Below are 19686 nucleotides of genomic sequence, written 5' to 3'. Positions count from 1 at the left end.
CACCCTGAGGAGACTGTGTGCAGGAGGCTTACTTGTGAGGCCGAGAGGAGCAGCACCGGGCACAGAAGCCGAAGTGGGAACAGAGGCTTGGGCTAATCCCAAGTGGGGTATGGAACTTCGATGGCCCCTCAGAGCTGTCCTGAACTGAGGCAAGGAGGCCGTCCGTTCGTATTTCAGCACTGGCCAGTCAGTGGACTCGGGCCGCCACAGGACAGGGAGCCTAACCGTGGGGAAGACAGCTCCCTCGGGCAGAGAGAAATTCCCCGGAGGAATCCAACCAGGAGGAATCCAACCAGAAGCCATCACCAATCAGCGCTCCGGCAGCTGGGGGGCTGACTCTCGTCTCGTTCCTGGAGGAGGGATCTGGGCAGTGCTATCACAAAAGCACAAGGGATTTGTGAAGCATCCTTATTTAACAGAAAAGAGAACTAAGAGGTAGCAACGTATTCAAGGTCGCTATCAGAGTGTATTCAAATGTAAATTAATCCTTGGTCTCAAAACTAGAACCTGGTATGCTTCTCTTCAGCAGACACGGAAAAGTATTTTTACCTTTCTGCTGAGAAGTTTATAGCTCATTTTAAAGTATATATTTTATTGATTTTTTTACAGAGAGGAAGGGAGAGGGACAGAGAGAAACATCCATCGATCAGCTGCCTCCTCACACCCCCTACTGGGGATGCACCCGCCACCAAGGTACATGCCCTTGACTGGAATCGAACCTGGGACCCTTCAGTCCGCAGATCGACACTCTATCCACTGAACCAGACCGGTTAGGGCTATAGCTCATTTTAATATTTAGCTAAAGTAACCATATTTACACGGATTATTACTATACTCTGCACTGATTTCTTTTCTGATTCTTATTTAGCTTTCTTCACATGCATATCACTTTTGTTGGTACCTTCATGTGCTTTATTACAAAACAGTCCATCTCATCCCCGTCACCTCTTAGGAAAAGGGGGACAATGGCAGGTATAAGGTAATGGACACTCCATGGCCACAACCTTACCTGCTTTGACTGTCAAAAGGTAATTCTACTTTGTAAACGTTTCTCTTTCTATAATGCAAGCTCCTATAATGCAACTCTTTCTATAATGCAACTCCTTTAAGAGGAGTTGGGAGTCCAATAAATACCATCATTTTTATAAAGACTTGAACGAATGATTGAATGTCTTCTACAATAAAAGTTTTGTTTGTTTCGCTCTAGCCGGTTTGGCTCAGTGACTAGAGCGTCGGCCTGCGACTGAAGGGTCCGGAGTTTGATTCCGGTCAAGGGCACATGCCCCGGTTGCGGGCTCATTCCCTGGTAGGGAGCATGCAGGAGGCCGTGATCCATGATTCTCTCTCATCATTGATGTTTCTATCTCTTTCCCTCTCCCTACTTCTCTGAAATCAATTTTATACACACACACACACACACACACACACACACACACACACACACACACACACTGAGTGGCCAGATTATTATGACCGGCCATATTATTATGACCACCCCATCAGTACAATGAAGTGAATTAGTTATGCAAATAATAATAAAACCTTGAGAGTATTTGCTTAGAAAGTTTTCAATATTCAGTATTTTTGGAAGTGTCAATGAAGTACTGATGGGATTGTCATCATAATCTGGAGACACACACACACACACAGACACATACACACACACTAGAGGCCCAATGCACAAAATTCATGCAAGAGTAGGCCTTCCTTCCCCTGGCTGCTGGCACCAGCTTCCCCTCTGGCACCCGGGACCCGGGCTTCCCTCACAGGCCCAGCTTCGTCTGGAAGGTTGTCTGGAAGGACGTCCGGTCTAATTAGCATATTATCATTCTATTATTATAGATATATATAAAGTTTTGTTTCAACACCTGTTTTAAATCCTTGCGAGGGACTTCCATATCAAGGCTTCTCACTGTATTTATTATTTTAGTTTCTATTAAAAAAATTTTTTTTTGTTTTCTTATCTCATTGTATTTGTTATTTTAGGACACCATGAACTATCTGCAATAATTTATTTATTATTATTTAAAATGTTTTTATTGATTTTAGAGAGAGAGAGGGAGAGAGGGAGAAATATCAAAGTGAGACAGAAACATCGATCAGCTGCCTCCCACACAAACCCCAACCTGGGCATGTGCTCTGACCAGGAACTGACCCGGTGACCTTTCGGTGCACAGGATGACGTTCAACATACTGAACCACACTGGCCAGGGCTGCCAGAATTTTTAAAATGTATGTTTTCATTTCTATGATACAAAACATGTATGAACATAATGATATCCATCTGGGTGTTGCTATGTGATCTTGGTGTTGCATTTATGACTGTTTGTGCTCTGACTGTTGCTAAAATATTACTTCAATTGTCAAAATTTCATAAAGCTGTGCTGATGATAAGGGAGCAATATATAAGACCAAGTAGTTAAGAGTATGGAGTCAGACTGCTTAGTTTAGCTTCCCTATCTACTAGCTTTGTGACATTAGACAAATTAATCGCTCTGGTGCCTCAACTTCCCCACCTGTAAGGTGAGGCTAATGACAGTACCTCATTCATAGACTTATGAGCGTTAAATGAAAAATATAAGTAATGCATTTAAAACAGTGTCTGCCCAATAGCTCACACTCCGTAAATATTAGCCATTATTATTACAAAAATAACTGTCACACAATATGGAGACCAAGGTGCCTTATGAATAAAGGTTAGTTCAAGTAGAGAAAAATTAGCAGCAAAGTTTTATCATAAAGCTAATGGTAGGAATAACAAACTCGAAGAACCTAACTGCAGCACTCAGTATCAAGATCTTGTTTGGAAAAGTAAACAGGTTCCAGCTAGCCCATGTCCTCCAATACTAAAGGAATATAACTTAATTTTATTTGTATTTTATTCATATTTAAAGTATTTTATAAAGTTGTTTTTATTTGATAACATGTGAGAACTACAGATTTAGGTTTGTCACATAGTAAGTAACACTGTTATATACATGTTTTAGCTCACACATTATTACTCAAGTTTCGGAAACACCTGGCTATATCATCACAGCTTCTTGAACTTTTTGGTCATATTTCTTCATTCACAGATAAAAGCAATCATTTAACCATTTTCAAAGGTTTATAGTCTTGGCAGGAATATGGTGACTAAAACACTGACATAAAAAAACGGGAGAAAAAAGGAATCCAGAGTGAGGATTTGACCTTGCTTACTGGGCAATGTGTTCACAAGAAGCAAGAGGCAGGCAAAACTCAGCATGAATCAAAAAATGCCCCATATATTTTCTTAAGAGTTCACTACAACAAAAAGTATGTAGACCTCTCATTCACTTTTTGGTGAATGGAAATGTACTGGAATTAAAATCAAATTCACCATCACTTTTCAAAAAATGCTTCATGAATATGTGGTTATGATGAAGTTAAATTTTTCCATTGGTTTTTCTTCATTTTTAATGTGGTTTATATTATTTATATAAAAATATTATTTTATACTGTGCCTCAGTGGTTGAGGATCGACCCATGAACCAGGAGGTCATAGTTCCATTCCTGGTCAGGGCTCAAACCCAAGTAGGGGGCATGCAGGAGGCAGCCAATCGATGATTCTCTCTCATCATTGATGTCTCTGTCTCTCCCTCTGCTTTCCTCTCTCTGAAATCAATAAAAATATTTTTAAAAGAATTTTTAAAAATTGGCACACAACTAGTCTATTCTACTCCAACTATTAACTATGTTCCTTAAGTTGCAGGAGAGAGAGGGCACATTCCCTGGTTTTGCTAAAGGCTGCACCTAGGAACCCAGCACAGGGGTGCTCATTACCTAATGAGTGAATGAATTCTAACAATGCTGCACTCTGCCGCTTGGTGAGATGAACCTCAGGGACAACTGGACGTATCACAATAAAAAGGCACAATATAGAATCATGTAAATCATTTTTATCAAAGCAAAGGCAAATGTATTTCTATTTCTTGTAAATAATGTGAGGTAGAGAACTCGACCTTTCTAAGGTCAATAAACCTGATATCAAGAAATATCATATTTAAGGGGCTTTCTAATTGTGTTAATTGTTGTGAATTAATTTATTTTAAGTAGCATATCGTTTTCTATCAGAATATAAAGTCTTTGAAGACAGTTATTCTTTTTTTTCCGGTTCTGTTCACTGATGTATCCACAGCACCTAAATCAATGCCTAGCATGCCGAAGTGGCCCAATAGATTTTTGCTAAATGAATGAATAAGTGAAACGAATAAAAATTCCTTAAGATTATATATGGCAGTTAAGAGATCCAATATAAGATCGAAGTACTTTTGTTGTTGTTAATCTTCACCTGAGGATATTTTTTCCATTGCTTTTCAGAAAGTGGGAGGGGAGGGGAGGGGGAAAGAGAAAAACATTGATGTGAGACATATCAACTAGCTGCCTCCCAAACGAGGGCAGGGCCCTTGACTGGGAATCGAACCCGCAACCCTTCAGTGTGCAGGCTGGCATTCTAACCACTGAGCCACAGTGGCCAGGGCAAGCTAGAGTACTTTCTAACCTGTCATACTCTTTTTTCTAAATCATAAACCAGACCTTTCCATTTAGAGAAAGGTATTTTCAGATTCAAAGTGATAATAATAAAAACAGTTTGGGGTAGATATAGACTTTATTCCGGTTTTATTAATATCAATTACAAACATAATTGAGTTTTTTGATAAATGAAGTAATCTGAAAGTATATAGTAGAGAAGCAACAGAGTGAGTTTCAAAAATTTAGGCTATTACAACAAAGTAGTCTTACACAGGCTGAGAAAATGCAACTAGAAAACATCTAAATGAATAACTTTCATTCTACTGTATCAATTTATTTTGAATGAAGTGCTATTTGGTAGCTCGAAATATGTAATTTATGAATACAAGCTGAGAACACATATATAAAAAAAATGATGGCTGTTATGCCTAAAATGTCTGAGAATAAATACAGGTTTGCATTTCCCTAAGGAATAACACAAGCTACCAAGTGACAAGATAACACTCACTTGATTTTTTTTTTTTTTTTTTTTTTGCCAAGGGGAAAAAAATTCCATTAGTGCCAAAAAAAAAAAAATTCCATTGGCTCTCAAGGCCCCTCCCAAAATGAGCTAAGTATTACACAGATTTAAATAGATGTCTTTTTCCAATATGCAGGCACTTTTCAATTATTCAGAACCATAGGGAGTAAGACTCCACATAGATTATAAACTCCAAATAATCTGTAACATATGCATATGAGGCTCAGATCCGTGAGGCCTTCATTTTGAACAGTGAATAAAGTTTCTGCAACGGTAAAGAGCAAGGAGAACACATTGCATGAAGCACACAACAGAAATAAATGTAAAAAGTACCTAACAATCAATTGTTTAAAATCTAAAGCTCTTTATGGTACTGGTCTTTGTGTTTGAAGCTCAAGAAGTTTTTTCCTCCCATTTTTCAAAACATTTTTAAACATTACACTTACAACCTTCCCAAGGGGGCAGGGACTGCTATCCTCCCTTAACCTGGAGCATGTACTTCAGAGTGCCCTCAGACAATGAACATCTGAAATTTTAGATCTGAATTTTAGTGCCTGCCCTCTGACCATGTTAAAAAAAGAGAAAAAAGGCAGGACGATCACTTCTGAAGACTGGGGAGCAGATCAGAATCCAAGCGTCTGTAGAGAATATTTCCTAGAGGTAACGGAGGCAGGGCTGTTCTAAATGGTGTTTGAGTTGGATCTCACTGGTTCTAAAAACGTAAGCTATGAAATATTGTGATGATCCTTGAGGACACAACAAAGAATCCTGGGGGAGTTGGTACAGCAGCAAACAGTGAATTCTGTGACAGGTTAAGATCTAACAAATCCTATAAATTTGAATTTTCAGATTCTCCCAGCAGCCCCACGGATATTGATACATTTGAAATCGGTTCTCTTCTCTCCATTTTCATTGCCGCTGTTTTATTCACTGCCTGTCTATAGTACTGCAAGAAGCCTTCAAATGATCCTTGGGCTTCCAGTCTTAACCTTTCCAATTCATTTCCCACATTAGAGCCAGTTCTAGAATCTAAGACTAACCATGCCGCTCTCCAGCTTAAAATCCCTTGATAATTAGGATGAAGTCCCAACTCCTTGGCACATCATCCGATCTCTTGCTTATTATGTCTCCAGTCTCACTTCCTACAACTTCCCACCTCCTCTCACCCTCTCCCCTCAAACCCTAGGCTCCAGCTATCTCGAACTACATAGCATAACACATTTCACCAGGATATAATTAATGTTCCTGGAGTTTTAATACCTTAAGTCTATAGAGCACAATGACTGAAAAAAGATCGATCTCACCTCATTATTTTCTAACCCTCTTTTATGTAACTGAAGGTATGACTCATTAGTGGGTTGGGAAATCGATTTTGTGGGCTGTGACCACCTTTCTAAACACCCCAAGTGGGAGATGAAGAAACAATATACAGGGGATCAAGAACCGTTCTGGTGAAGAGGACCTGGGGTGGTGAGAGGGTGGCCAGGGAGAAGGGGTGGAGGGGAGCTGGTACAGGTTAGAGGGGACAGTGCAGGTAAGGGGCATCTGAGGTTTGACAGTTTGGGGGAGGGAGATTGGCTGAGCCTGTGTGCACAGTGCAGGCATGTGATAATGGGCAGGGGTTATGCCCACACCAGGTGTTGGCGCACATCAGTGGGACCACACACAACAAGCCAACCTGGAGTGTCCCTGGTCTACCCCAGGTCCTCCCGGAATGTGTCCCTGCGGCTGCAGGGCCTCCAGGAGAAAGACTCCGGGTCCTACCTCTGCTCTGTGAACGTGCAAGACAAGCAAGGCACAAGCAGGGGCCACGACAGCAAAACTTTAAGGGGTAAGAAGCACACCCTTCCCAGTACCTCCCCCCAACCCCCATGGGAGATCAGGCAGGTCTCTCTCCCCAATGGCTGAGTGTACAGGTTGGAGGAGGGTTAAATGGAGTGACTGAAGGGTGTGTGTGTAGAAGTTGGTGTGTGTGTGTGTGTCTATTGGTCTCTTGGGTGTGAGTTTTTAACCTGTCTCCCCTTCCCCAGTTCCTCCAGCTCCTCCATCCTGCCATCTCTTGGGTGCACCCCGTGTGGGGACCAATGTGACCCTGAGCTGCAAGTCCCCAAGGAGTAAGCCCGCTGCCCTGTACCAGTGGGAGCGGTTGTACCCATCTGGTGAGGTTTTCTTTGCACCAGTTTTAGGTGAGAGACTTCTGGAGACACAGAGGCTGGGGTTGGGGTCGGGGCTGGGGAAAGATGAGGTACCAGAGGGACTGGGGTGAAAAGGAAAGACAGTGCTGAAAAGTACTGGGGAGGAAGAGGGTGGGGGCAGTGGTGGAGAAAGAGGGCTACCAGGTGCAAGCTGGTGTTGGTGCTTTCACGTATAACTATGTTACTAAAGAGGATCTATGGCCTAGTGCAGTGGTCAGCAAACTGCGGCTCGCAAGCCACATGTGGCTCACGAGCCGCAGTTTGCCGACCACTGGCCTAGTGATTCAGGAGCTAGATTACCTGTATTCAAATAGACTAGAACATAGCAGAGTGTATTGAACATAGTTAAGTATAGTGTCATTGCGTGGATTGAATAGATTAATATTTGTAAAGCACTGAGAACAGTGCACAGCACAGTAGGGCTATAGAAGTGTGAGCTATATTCATTATTATTTTGTGATATTTGTTTCAGTTACACAGATATATTATGTGAGTACTAGGCCACAGGGTAAAATATATTCTTGTTATATGTTCAAAAAGGTGCACTGCTGTGGTTTTTTTTAGTACATAAATTACAGAAAGAGATGTATCATGGATATTTGCATGATTGCAATTCAACACTATAAAAATGTTATTTAGCAAAACATATAAATTATCTGGAACTGGCACTATTATGTGCCAAACTATCTTTCCCACCCTTTCGCATGTTTCTTTACGACACCACCAACCATTCGTTTGTAGCTTGTAAGTCATACCTTCACCAAATGCCACTCTATGCCAAATTTTTCTTCATTTGAAAGGCATGACTTTTATTTATTTTTACTTATTTATTTTTTCATTAATCCTCACCCAAGGATATTTTTCCATTGATTTTTAGAGAGAGTGGAAGGGAGGGGGAGAGACACACAGAGAGAAACATTGATTGGTTGCCTCCTGCACATGCCCTGACTAGGGCTGGGGCTCAAACCTGCAACCAAGGTATGTGCCCTTGACCAGAATTGAACCCGGAACACTTCAGTCCATGAGCCAATGCTCTACTCATTGAGCCAAACCAGCTAGGGCGAAAGGCATGACTTTTAAGCAGCTGATCGTGTATAAACTGCTTGGAACAAGGGCATTATTCGGATGGGTTGTTTTGGATTCTTGAACAAAATGTATTTTACTGAATTTGCAATTTGTACCATTTTAAGTTATACGGCCCCTGGGCCTTTACCCAAACTGCTCATCTGTCTCTACTCCTTCTGCCAATTCAGTCCCACCTCACTCACCTTCAGGATCCACCTCCTGAAAGCCTATGAGATGCCCTTCCTGTGGGCACCTATAGCACCATGAGCAGTACTGAGACTGGTGTGTGAGTGGTCTGACTCTCCACGGAAGGTGGACACAGTGAGGGTAAGTGGTACACTGCTGTAGTCCTAGGACCTACTGCAGAAGGCACTCAAATATGTACTGGTAAATAATTAAAAAACAAAGTCCTTATTTCAGACCTTAGTACTTACTAGTATAGAAACCCCGAGATGATTCTGTCAATCGAGTGTGATAAAAGGGAATGAGCATGATCTCCAAGCCCTCCCCCAGAAGCTTGGACTTTAGCTAAGAGTTAAGCTGCACACCTTTTCCATTTCCTAAGGGCAGTGGAATTCAAGGGCCCACTAATCAGTCAAGAAAGAACTCAGAGTTCTAAAGCGGTGGTCTTCAGCTGGGGTATCCACACACCTTCTTTAATGACTGATCAAGGAACCTTAAAACCTTAGGGATTCCTGTCATTCCCAGTCTTGCATTTTTCAGGTGTGAAGCTTGGCTCCTTAATTTAGAATAACCAAAGCAATATAGGTTAGTAATATTGTTTCGTTTAAATGTAAGGGGAGTCCTGGCTGGTGTTGCTAAACGGTTAGAGCTTCGGCCCCACATCTCAGGGGCACATGCCTGGGTTGCAGATTCCATCCACGGGGTGACTGTGGGAGGCCACCAGTCGATGTGTCTCTCTCACATTGGTATTTCTCTTTTTCTCCTCCCTCCCTCCCCCTGCCTCCGCTTACTCTCAAAAATCAATGGAAAAAATATCCTCAGGTGAGAATAAAACAAAACAAAAAAGTAAGTGGAATGGTGTCTGATCATCAACATTTTCAAGATACACTTAATAGAACCTACAGATCAGAACTTCTGATGAATTTCTCACCACATTCAGAGTATACTATTCAATAAATTTTATGACTAATCCTCATCTTACTCATTTTACATTTTAAGATTAACATTTTCTATATCCTGTAAACTTTCAAACATATTAGGAAAACATTTTTAATTTCAGCTTTAAAATGTTCAAGAAAGTACATGGATTTCAAAACTCTTCTGGGAATACATGAGCAAAAAATTTGGCCAATACATTAACCACTAGCCACACATGAATATTTAAATTTAGTTAAAAATTCAGTTTCACAGTCATTCTAGCCACATTTCATATGTTCAACAGCCACCTGTGGCTAGGGGCTACTGCACAGTGGCTATTGGGCAGTGCAGACACAGAAACTCCTATCATCACAGAAAGTGCTATGGACAGCACTGTCCTAGAGAACCAAGAGTATGACATGCCCCAGCCAGCTGAGGTCACAGCATTTTATTCCTTCCACTAAAAGCTCATCCTCCTAGAATGGCCGAGCATTTTTCTTGACTTCTATCAAGGTTCCTCCTACTCAGGGGTAAAGTGGCAGAGAGTGCAAGAAGGAATCTTGAACTCCCCAGAGGTTTGTGGGTGAATCCCAAGCGAATCCTTTCATAATATAAAGACTTTTAATACTCTGAATAACAAGTTTTCTCCTACACTATTCAATATGGTAGGCACTAACAACATGTGCCTACTTATAATTTAAAATTAAATTAATTAAAATGAAACTTGGAAGCCTATTCATCCAGTTTCAACATGTGCTTGTTAAATCCCTTACCTCCAAAATGGAAAGCCTAAATATAAGTAGTACATGGTTGGTAGTCTAAGTCTACAGTCATGCGCAGCTTAACGATGAAGATACACTCTGAGAAATAATGTTGTTTGAAATAACGTTGTTAGGCGATTTCCTCATTGTGAAAAAATCAGAGTGAGTGCACTTACACAAACCTGGATGTACTGCAGCCTGCTACTACTGTTCATATACACAGGCGAAATGGTACACCACCATCATACGTGAGGTCCATTGTGGACTGAAATGTCGTTATGGGGTGTGTGACTATATTCTTTTAAGATACACATCAACCCCTGTCAGATTCACTAAGAGACAAGCAAACTAAAACACACAAGCTTCTGGATAACAGTGGCATGGGAACATCAGAAACTGAATATGTAAAAAATGGAAGGAAGCAAGTCTGACTAAATCTTTCTTATGAACTATTTGATAGTATACCATATTTTTTGGAAACCTTTCAACGATAATGCAAAGGAAAAGTCTTGTCTGCAAACACAAGAGAAAAGTCCTCAGAGGTAGGAAGAGTCTATTAAAATGCTTATACAGAAACAAGCATTTGGGTCCAAGTTACCTTTGCCCTATTGGTTCTCAAAAATAATGACTAGACTGGACAGGGTGGCTCAGTTGGCTGGAACATCGTCCTGTAAACCAAAAAAGGTTGTGGGTTTGATCACCGGTCAGGGTGCGTTTGGAAGGCAACCAATCCATGCTTCTCTTATATTGAAGTTTCTCTCTCTTTCTCTTTCTCTCTCTCTCTCTCTCTCTCTCTCTCTCTCTCTCTCTCTCTCCAATAATCCTTGGGTGAAGATGAAAAAATAATACTAACTAAAAAAACACCAAATATACTATACTGTGATTGGTCTGCTAAAGTATGAAATTTGTTCCAAACATTATGACAATTACTGGTGAATAAATCTAAGCAATGCCTCTAAAAATTCAGTCACTGTGTTTGCTGGGTAGAAGTCTGCCTACCTCTTGTAAATAGGTCTGATGAGCACCAGCACTGATTCAGCAAAAGTGTTTTAGATCATGCAGTCACTTCGCATTTCATCTTCAGGTAAACCTAGAGGAACACATGTTTCAAAGACATAAAGCCAACTCTCAAGAGGCAAACTGTTGGAGAAAACCCCAAAATATGGGACTTGAGAATGGGTTTTGTAGTGCGTCAGATTAATCGAGGGAAGTGTGAATATGGCATGTGGCTCCGAAGGCAATGTTTTCATGAATCCCAAATCTAGAGAGATCTCTCCACTACCACAGCATGAACTGTGATGTGCTCTCTCCCTCCTTTGAAGCCATCACACCTACTGTCTGCTTTAGTACGACCCTGAAGCATTTTAGCAATGACACTTAAGCAAGTACTGAATTATATACCATTCCTTGTGTTGTCTTGTACAGCTTTTAACCCTCTGATGTATGTGCACAAACTTCACCTGCATTGTAAGCTCTCAGACTGTATGTTACAGTTCTTTTATTCAGCCTAACATTTGGCAGACAACCTTGCACATAGTTAAGCGCTCGAGTATTTGCTGAATGGACATATGAAGAAAAGGCCTAGTATACAAAAGGATAAAATATCATGTAATGACTACACACAAAAAAACCTATTTGTTACCTGGCTCCAAAATTGGGCTGGAATTGGTAGCAGACAAATTTTCTTCTGGCAAACAAACAAAAAGCAACAAGACATCAGAGCCAAACAATAGCGTAGGCAGCAACATAGTCTCAAACACATCCATTTTATCCAAATGATTGAACAAATATTAATAACGACATGTCAGACAGACTTCTAAATGAAATTCTTTGCAGCAATAAACAAATGTTTATATCTGACTTTAAGTTAAAATCCTCTGTGCTTAGAGATATACATAATCACTTGGCTGGTATTTAAAAATTGTACTTTGGTAGCTAAATCCAAAAGCTCTTAATTCAATTTCAATGTTTACAATTTTAATACTTCCATCCTATATAATAAAAGGCTAATATGCAAATTAACCAAATGGCAGAACAACTGTTCGCTATGATTTACACTGACCACCATGTGACAGATGCTCAATGCAGGAGCTGCATCCTGGTGGTCAGTGTGCTCCCACAGGGGGAGTGCCGCTCAGCCAGAAGCTGGGGTCACCACTGGCGAGCGCAGGAGCGGTGGTGGGAGCCTCTCCTGCCTCCACAGCAGTGCTAAGGATGTCTGACTGCCGTCAGTCGGACATCCCCCCAGGGCTCCCAGACTGCGAGAGGGCGCAGGCCTGGCTGAGAGACCCCCCCAGTGCACGAATTTTGTGTACTGGGCCTCTAGTGTATACGTAAGAGGAATGAGGCAGAGCCCAGAGAAGGGGAGTTGATGTGCTTTTAGGTTATTCGGGAAGGTGGTTGGGAAAGAGGCTGGGATAGGATCCAGCTTTCTGATGCCTTCACATGATGAGATGAAAGCTGCTATCAACATGTTGAAACTATGATTAGGGGAAAGTTTCTTGAAAAAAACAAATTTAAGTTACTATATATCTCCTCCCTCATTTCAAACTTAGAAGAAATTATTAGCATTTTCATAATTGAAGTTTGATAGGTATTTCATATACATTAGACCAGAAATGTAACTGATGCACACTGGGATGAGCCATTATCATTATCTACTTATTCCCTGTGGGCCTCTGACAGAATTCACATTGAAGTGAGCACATTATATTAGTCTGATTAAGAATTCCTCATAGTCCATTTTACTGCACTACTTTATGTCTATTTTGTAAAATCTAAAGCAAAAGAGATTATTGAATTCCTTTTTGCAGGTCTCATCAAAACAATAAAGTGAAAGTTTTTTCTGAATTACCTGTTCTAAATCGGCATTTCTGAAACTGGAATCTAAAGGTTTACTTTCAGGGGTTTGGGATTCTCCGAGACTTTTTTAAGGTTTTTATTTTCATAGACATAATCTGGATTACTTGGGACATCCACCTCATAATTGTGTAAGGCTATGATTTCACTGACCACATTTGCTTCTATGCTTAAAATTAAATTCATACTAAGTCTCCTAGAGGGACAGAGCTTAGTTTTCAAACTGGGTTTCAAAGTCTCTATTTTTAGGTTAAAGTTTAAGTAACATTGCTCTAGATTCTTTATTGTTGTTAATCCTCATCCGAGGATATTTTTCCATGGATTTTTAGAGAGAGTGGAAGAGAGAGGGAAAGACAGAAACATCGATGTGAGAAAGACACATCAATCGGTTGCCTCCTACCTGCACCCCGACCATGGCCCAGGCTGGGGAAGACCCTGCAACCAAGGTATATGCCCTTGACCGGAATCGAACCTGGACCCTTTGGTCCGAAGGCTGACGCTCTATCCACTGAGCAAAACAGGCTAGGGCTGCTCTAGATTTTTATACTTTCCAAAATTATTCTTTAGACTATTTGGTGAATTTAATAAATATGTTTCCAGAGCCTACTATATGCTAGGCCAGGGGTGGGGAACATCCGGCCTGAAGACTGTATAAGGGCTGCGAAATCATTAGGTCTGGCCCTGCCAAGGCATTAGGGGTGAGTTAATTAAATGTTTGTCCTAGTAGAGCAGGCTAGTTTTTTAAATTGCCTTTTACTTTTTTTATTTTTTTTAATCCTCATCTGAGGATATTCCATAGATTTTTAGAGATGGTTGGAAGAGAGAGGGAAAGACAGAAATATCAATGTGAGAGAAACACATCTATTAGTGGTAGCAGGCTAATTTTTAAGTTGATAATTTTGTGTGGCCTGCAAAAGCTGCTATAAATATCCAAGTGGCCCTTGGAAGAAAACGAGGTTCCCCACCCCTGTGCTAGGCACTGGAGATACAGTAGGGAATAAGTGACTAGAACTTGCCCTTACAGAGCTTATGATTCTGACAGGAAAGACCGACACTGTTAATGAAGAAGTCTGTTCCTTGGCTGAAGTCACTTAAGGAGTACAGCCCTTAACAGTTATCTCCCCTCCTTGTCAACTGCTATTGTGGATCACAGAACCCATTATCATCTACATATTCTCTAAATATTCTAAGAGCTTGAGGTCAATTTGGTCTTATCTGTTTGGAGATAGGTAAACTGATCCTTTAAAAAATATTCTTCAGAGAAGCTCAATCTCCTTTCCTTGCTTTAGGTTATAGTTTCTCATAACTGGACAAAGACACAACCCAACTAGAGATTTCCTAGTCATCTGAGAAACAATTTCATAAATACGTTTATATTCAGTGAATTTTTGAGAGCATAACACTTTTCCCTGTTGATTGGGAAATTCTATGGGCAAAAATCAATCAAGTTAAAACAGTCACAAATGCCTAAGGTGCACTTCTAAACTCAAGAAAAGTTCACAGATAGAAGCTAGTCGTCACAGTGCAAAAACTCTGCCCCCCTGAACCTTACAGTCCTTGAATAAAAGAATGACTGAGATTCAGAGAACAGTGACTACTATTAGCTACTATAGTTGATCTTTTAAAAACCCAGAGGTGAGGAGCACTGACCCCATATACAGCGGAAATCCAGAAAAAAACTTTTGACTCCCCAAAACCTCAACTACAGTAGGCCCTTTGCACCTGCGGATTCAACCAACCGACAGTGGGGAATGGGAAAATAAAATACCGTTTTTAATCAGGGTTGGCTGAATCTGGGAATGCGAACCTTGGTGATATGGAGACCGACTCTATATTTATTGAAAAAATACGCATATAAGTGGACCTGCACAATTCAAATCCTGTCTATAAACTGCCATTATGACATTCCTGTTTTTAAAAAAAAGGGGGGGGGGTCATAAGACCCAAAGGTCCATGCTATCAAGTAAGCCAATTTAATTTTGTAACTGAGAAATGGGTGTCAAGTTCAACAGTTAATAAGTTTGAAATGTCTTAGTTTCTGGACTAAATTTTCTAAGAAACAATGTCCCCAGACAAACACTACTTGAGCCAAGACCTCTTAAATTCTGGAGCCATCTCCTCCTCCTTCAGGGTGATTACCATTGTCCTTACTTGCTTTTTACACCCCTCCCCCCCCCCCCAAGGAGTTCCGAAAACAGTGCCATCCCTATCAGAAAAGAAGTACAGAGATACCATGACTATGAAGGAGAAGGGGTTCAGCGAAGACTGGAACCCTACCAGAACCTTTCAGCAGACCCTGCGACGAGGGCCCTAACTTGCCTCTAAAACACAACTCCGCATCAACTTACAATACTCATGCAAACTGGAATGCCTAGGCGAGAAGTCGGTAAAAACAGCAAAATGATAACCACATTCACGTGCACGAGGATATAGCTAGCTGCACACTGAGCGCTTTACTGGTCCCAACAACCGGATCAGGGGGAAACGGGCTTTCACGAAGGAGCTAGGTCAGAAACGCGACTCAAGCCAATCCAACTCTGGAGGCACGGACACTCCAAATTCTAGACCAACTTCCAGCCACGCGAACGGCACCAGCACCAGCGCTACCTGGCTCCCATCCGGCCTTTCCAAGTCTCCAGAGCACCTCCAGCCAGAAGCAAGGCGACCGGCACAAAGGCCAGGCATCTCAAGGCGCTCGGCGTCTGGCTGTGCCACTGCGCTCATCCGAGAATCCCTACACTGGGGGCCCACCGGCCCCCCGCCCCCGCCCCCGCCCCGCTACCCGGCCTCAATCCCGCCGGGGAACCTCAGCCTGGGCGCCCCCTCGGCCTGGAACAAAGCGAGGCCCCGGCGGCGGGGGGAGAGGCGCCGGGCTCGGGGATGCCCTCCGCGCGCGCGAGGAGAAACCAGCAACTTGAGGGCGCAGGAACGCCTTCCATTGGCAAGAAAGAGGGGCGGCGGCAGGCACGCCCAACTTCAAACTCAGGAAACCTACGGGCTGGCGGCCATCTGGGAGAAAAAAACCCTTCCCAGGGAGAGAAGAAAAAGGCGAAAGAGATGCGAGTCGACTGCCCACCGGGCTCCGGAGGGAGCCCCGCGCTGGGACCGGCCCCGCCCCCGAGGTCCGCTCCCCGCCTCCTCTCCGCCTCGGGTTCGCTGCCCCGGGCCGGGCGGCCGGTTACCTTGATGCGCTCCCGGCACTGGGACGGGGTCCGCTCGTAGCCCAGCTCGGCCAGGGCCCGGGACACGCGCTCGTACATGGCCGGCCCGGGGGCCTTGCTGCCGAACACCGTGCCGGCTCCCTCCAGCTGCTGGTACCGCGCCTCCACCAGCCGCTCGTTGCCCCACACGGCGATGAGCGCGTTGGTCTCGGCCGGCGTCCACGACATGCCGCGGCAGGCGGCCGCGGGGGCGCCCCAGGACGAGGCGGCGCTGCGGCCCCCCAGCCCGAGACCCCCGGACGCCGCCGCCCCCGAGCCCGCCGCGCTGCCCGGCCCGAGCGGGGAGGCGCCCCGAGGCGTGGACGGGTCGGACAGCGAAGGGTTCCCGTCGCTCAGGCCACCGGGAGAGGCCGGGGAGAGCACCTCCATCTTTGGGATTTTGAGCGGCGAGTTGGCGGGCCGCTCCGAGCCACAGGGCGCAGCCATCTTCCTAGCGGCCGCCACCGCACCGCCCGGAAGTGACGCGCCCGCGCTTCCGGCCGCCGCGCTCCCGGGGGCCGCCCTGGGCCCTGGCTCGCCCGGAGCCGCGCGCCTCGGTGTCTCCGCGGCCGGGCGCGGCCCTGCGGCTCCCCGCGGCCTCTCCCCGCGGGCCCGCCCGCGCCGCCCGCTCCTCTCCTGGGACGAGGGCCAGGGAGGGGGCGCGCCGGGGCCCCGCGCGGAGGAGAACGGAGGGGGCATGAGGGCGCCGCGGTGCGGACCGAGCGGAGCCTCCCCGCTTCCTCTCCAACCTCAGCCCCCGCGAGGGAGGGCGCGCGTGGGGCCGCGGTGAAGGGGGACTGGGGCCGGCGCTCCTCTTCGCCTCCCCTCGGCCGCCCCTCCCTCCAGCCCGGCCGGGGGCGCCGGGCCGACGTCCAGGCGGAGGCCGGGGAGCTTCCGGAGCTGCATCCAGGGAGGCGCCGGAGCTGGAGGGCGAGCATCTCCCGGGGAGGCTGTAAAAAGCAGGGACCCTGTCGCTTTGCCCGAAACACAAGCGCATGATTTAAGGAACAGCAGCTCTGATTCCAACGATGATAGGTTTTTCCAGGCTCTTGCGGGTGGGGGTGGCCGTTTGCAGAAGAATTCGATGCCTCGCTGCGTTGGTGCAGTTTATCTGCAGCTCACATCGGTCAGGATTCGGGAAAAAGTTGCTTCCCAGCAACAGCATTCTCCATTCTCCCTGATTTGAAAGCTGAATAGTTTTCCTACTGTTTGGCATACTCTTCCGTGCAAGTGATGGGGGCAGGGAGGGGAGAGTGGGCCACTATTTATATTTAGATATAAATCATGTCTGCTCTGTCTTTTTTTAAAAATACACTTTATTGATTTTTACAGAGAGGAAGAGAGAGTGGTAGAGAGTTAGAAACATTGATGAGAGAGAGAGAGAAATGGATCAGCTGCTTTCTGCACACCCCCTACTGGGGATGTGCCCCCAACCAAGGTACATGCCCTTGACCGGAATGGAACCTGGGACCTTTGGGTCCGCAGGCCGACGCTCTATCCACTGAGCCAAACCGGTTAGGGCATGTGTCTTCTCTGTCTTGATCAAAGACGGTGCACTTTGACCTGGTCGCTGTGTCTGGACACCGACCCTCCCCCCCCTCTTCGGGAGTGTGCCCCAGGAATGCTGACCATTCTCAGGAATGCTGACCATTCTCGTCCCGGGAATGGGCCAAGATGTTTTGACATGAAAGATTAACTCCCTTGTTAATCTTGGAGGCAGACACACTGGCCACATACCCGGCGATCCCCATCCTGCCATATCCTCCCCGCTGCACGTAGCTTTTCTTATGCTATTTCTTCCTCTTTTTCTAAGAAAAAGATACTGTCCAACATAAGATTATGGTTTCTAGAGTCAGAATGCCTGGCTTCAAATTCTAGTTCTGTGATCTCAGCCAACTTACTTACCCCACCTCTGAGTACCATGGTGTCTCCATCTATAAGATGAGGATGATCTCACAGCATTCTTGTGAGCACTATGTAATCAGGCAACTGGCAGGAGATTAAAAAAGAAGACTTCAGTTATGATAGCTTTTGTGACCTCTAGTAATTAGTGTATTAATCGCTCCGGAAGGCTCCTTAAAGTGCTACAATTTAAGGGACATAGCACAGCAAATCCAATACGTAGCTGCAAGTTATTTCAATATTTTTGGAAGCCAAAAATGTAGTTGTTTATCTTGGATCTTTAACTTAAAAACCTCAGCAGAGCCCCCCTCCCCTCCCCTTCCCCAAATTTGAATAAGCGATGCAACACTTTTAAAAATAGCAAACGTGTTAGGTTAAAAAATATAGAGCTGAAGTCAGCTACATTTTTAACTCTGCAAGTCATCCAAGAGGATGATATAGATGTCATTGGAAAGCCAAAGGAATATACAATAACGATAAAGTAGAGGAGATAATTGTCATAGTATGTTATATTAAAACTAGAGGCCCGGTGCATGAATTCGTGCACCACTGGGGTCCCTTGGCCTGGCCTGTGGGATCAAGCTGAAACCAGCTCTCTGACATACCCTGAGGGGTCCTGGATTCTGGCCAAGGGACCCCAGCAGTGCACAGATCAGGGTGGGGAGAGACCGAGGGAGGGCTCCAGGGCGTGTCCAGCCCATCCTGCTCAGTCCCGAGCAGTTGAATGACCTTAGCATATCATTAGCATATTACGCTTTGATTGGTTGAACCGCTGACCAGACGGCCAGACACTTAGCATATTAGGCTTTTATTACATAGGATGCCACCATAGTTTCTAAGTACCAGTATGGAGAATCAAAGAAGTTCTGGGATTTATGCTATTTCTTCCTTTTTTTCTAAGAAAAAGGTATTGTCCAACATAAGATTATGGTTTCTAGAGTCAGAATGCCTGGCTTCAAATTCTAGTTCTGTGATCTCAGCCAACTTACTTGCCCAACCTCTGAGTACCATGGTGTCTTCATCTATAAGATGAGGATGATCGCACAGCATTCTTGTGAGAACTAAATGAATTAAAACAGGCAAAGCCCTTCGAATGGTGGCTGGTTCACAGTTAACACTGTGTGATCTCTCGCTATTCATCTCACTTGGCCTGTGCTCTCATTAACAGAATCTTCCCTTCGTCACTTTCTCTCCACCACTGGTTTCAGTGTTCTCCTTTTCAGTTCTCTTACATGCTCTAGGGGGATCGCAAACATCTCTCTAAGCAAATTCACTCTCATTCAGTCCAACAGTATGTTTTTTAATGTTATATTTAGTGTGTAGGGAAGGGAGAGTCATGCCTAAATCAAACACTAAACCCAGAGAGTTTTTAAATCACTACGTAGCCCGTTCTAATTTTCCCACAAGTCAGAAAAACAATTCTCTCGCCTTCTCTTGTGAATTCTGGATGATTCTCAAATCAGCTGTGACTCATGAGGGAAGCCTTCCTAGGTAAAGTGGGTTGACTGAGAAATCTCCCTTCTCACAAACTTCTGTTTCTAGATATTATTTCTATATAACGCCCTTTATTACCACACCCATCAGTCTACCCA

General features: G+C 44.3%; 1 protein-coding gene across 9 annotated transcripts in view; it reads right to left on the bottom strand.

Moving 5' to 3' along the window:
- The window catches only part of MSANTD2 (Myb/SANT DNA binding domain containing 2), a 36824-nt gene extending 19876 nt beyond the window's left edge, over positions 1-16948 (bottom strand). For 2 of the 9 annotated variants that reach the window (XM_036353902.1, XM_036353903.1), the window contains exon 1: positions 16175-16948. In XM_036353902.1, the coding sequence (XP_036209795.1) occupies positions 16175-16891 (717 nt within the window). In that variant the 5' untranslated portion in view covers positions 16892-16948. Of the gene's footprint in view, positions 1-10731; positions 10773-11132; positions 11224-11775; positions 11821-16174 lie in introns of those variants that run through there. The other 7 variants (XM_036353897.1, XM_036353898.1, XR_004974864.1 and 4 more) reach the window with 6 other exon arrangements.
- Between the last annotated feature and the right edge of the window lie 2738 nt (positions 16949-19686).

The sequence above is a fragment of the Myotis myotis genome, unplaced genomic scaffold, assembly GCF_014108235.1.
Source record: "Myotis myotis isolate mMyoMyo1 unplaced genomic scaffold, mMyoMyo1.p scaffold_m19_p_20, whole genome shotgun sequence".
In the NCBI taxonomy this organism is placed as follows: domain Eukaryota; kingdom Metazoa; phylum Chordata; class Mammalia; order Chiroptera; family Vespertilionidae; genus Myotis; species Myotis myotis.
This window is presented reverse-complemented; position numbering and strand designations above follow the sequence as displayed.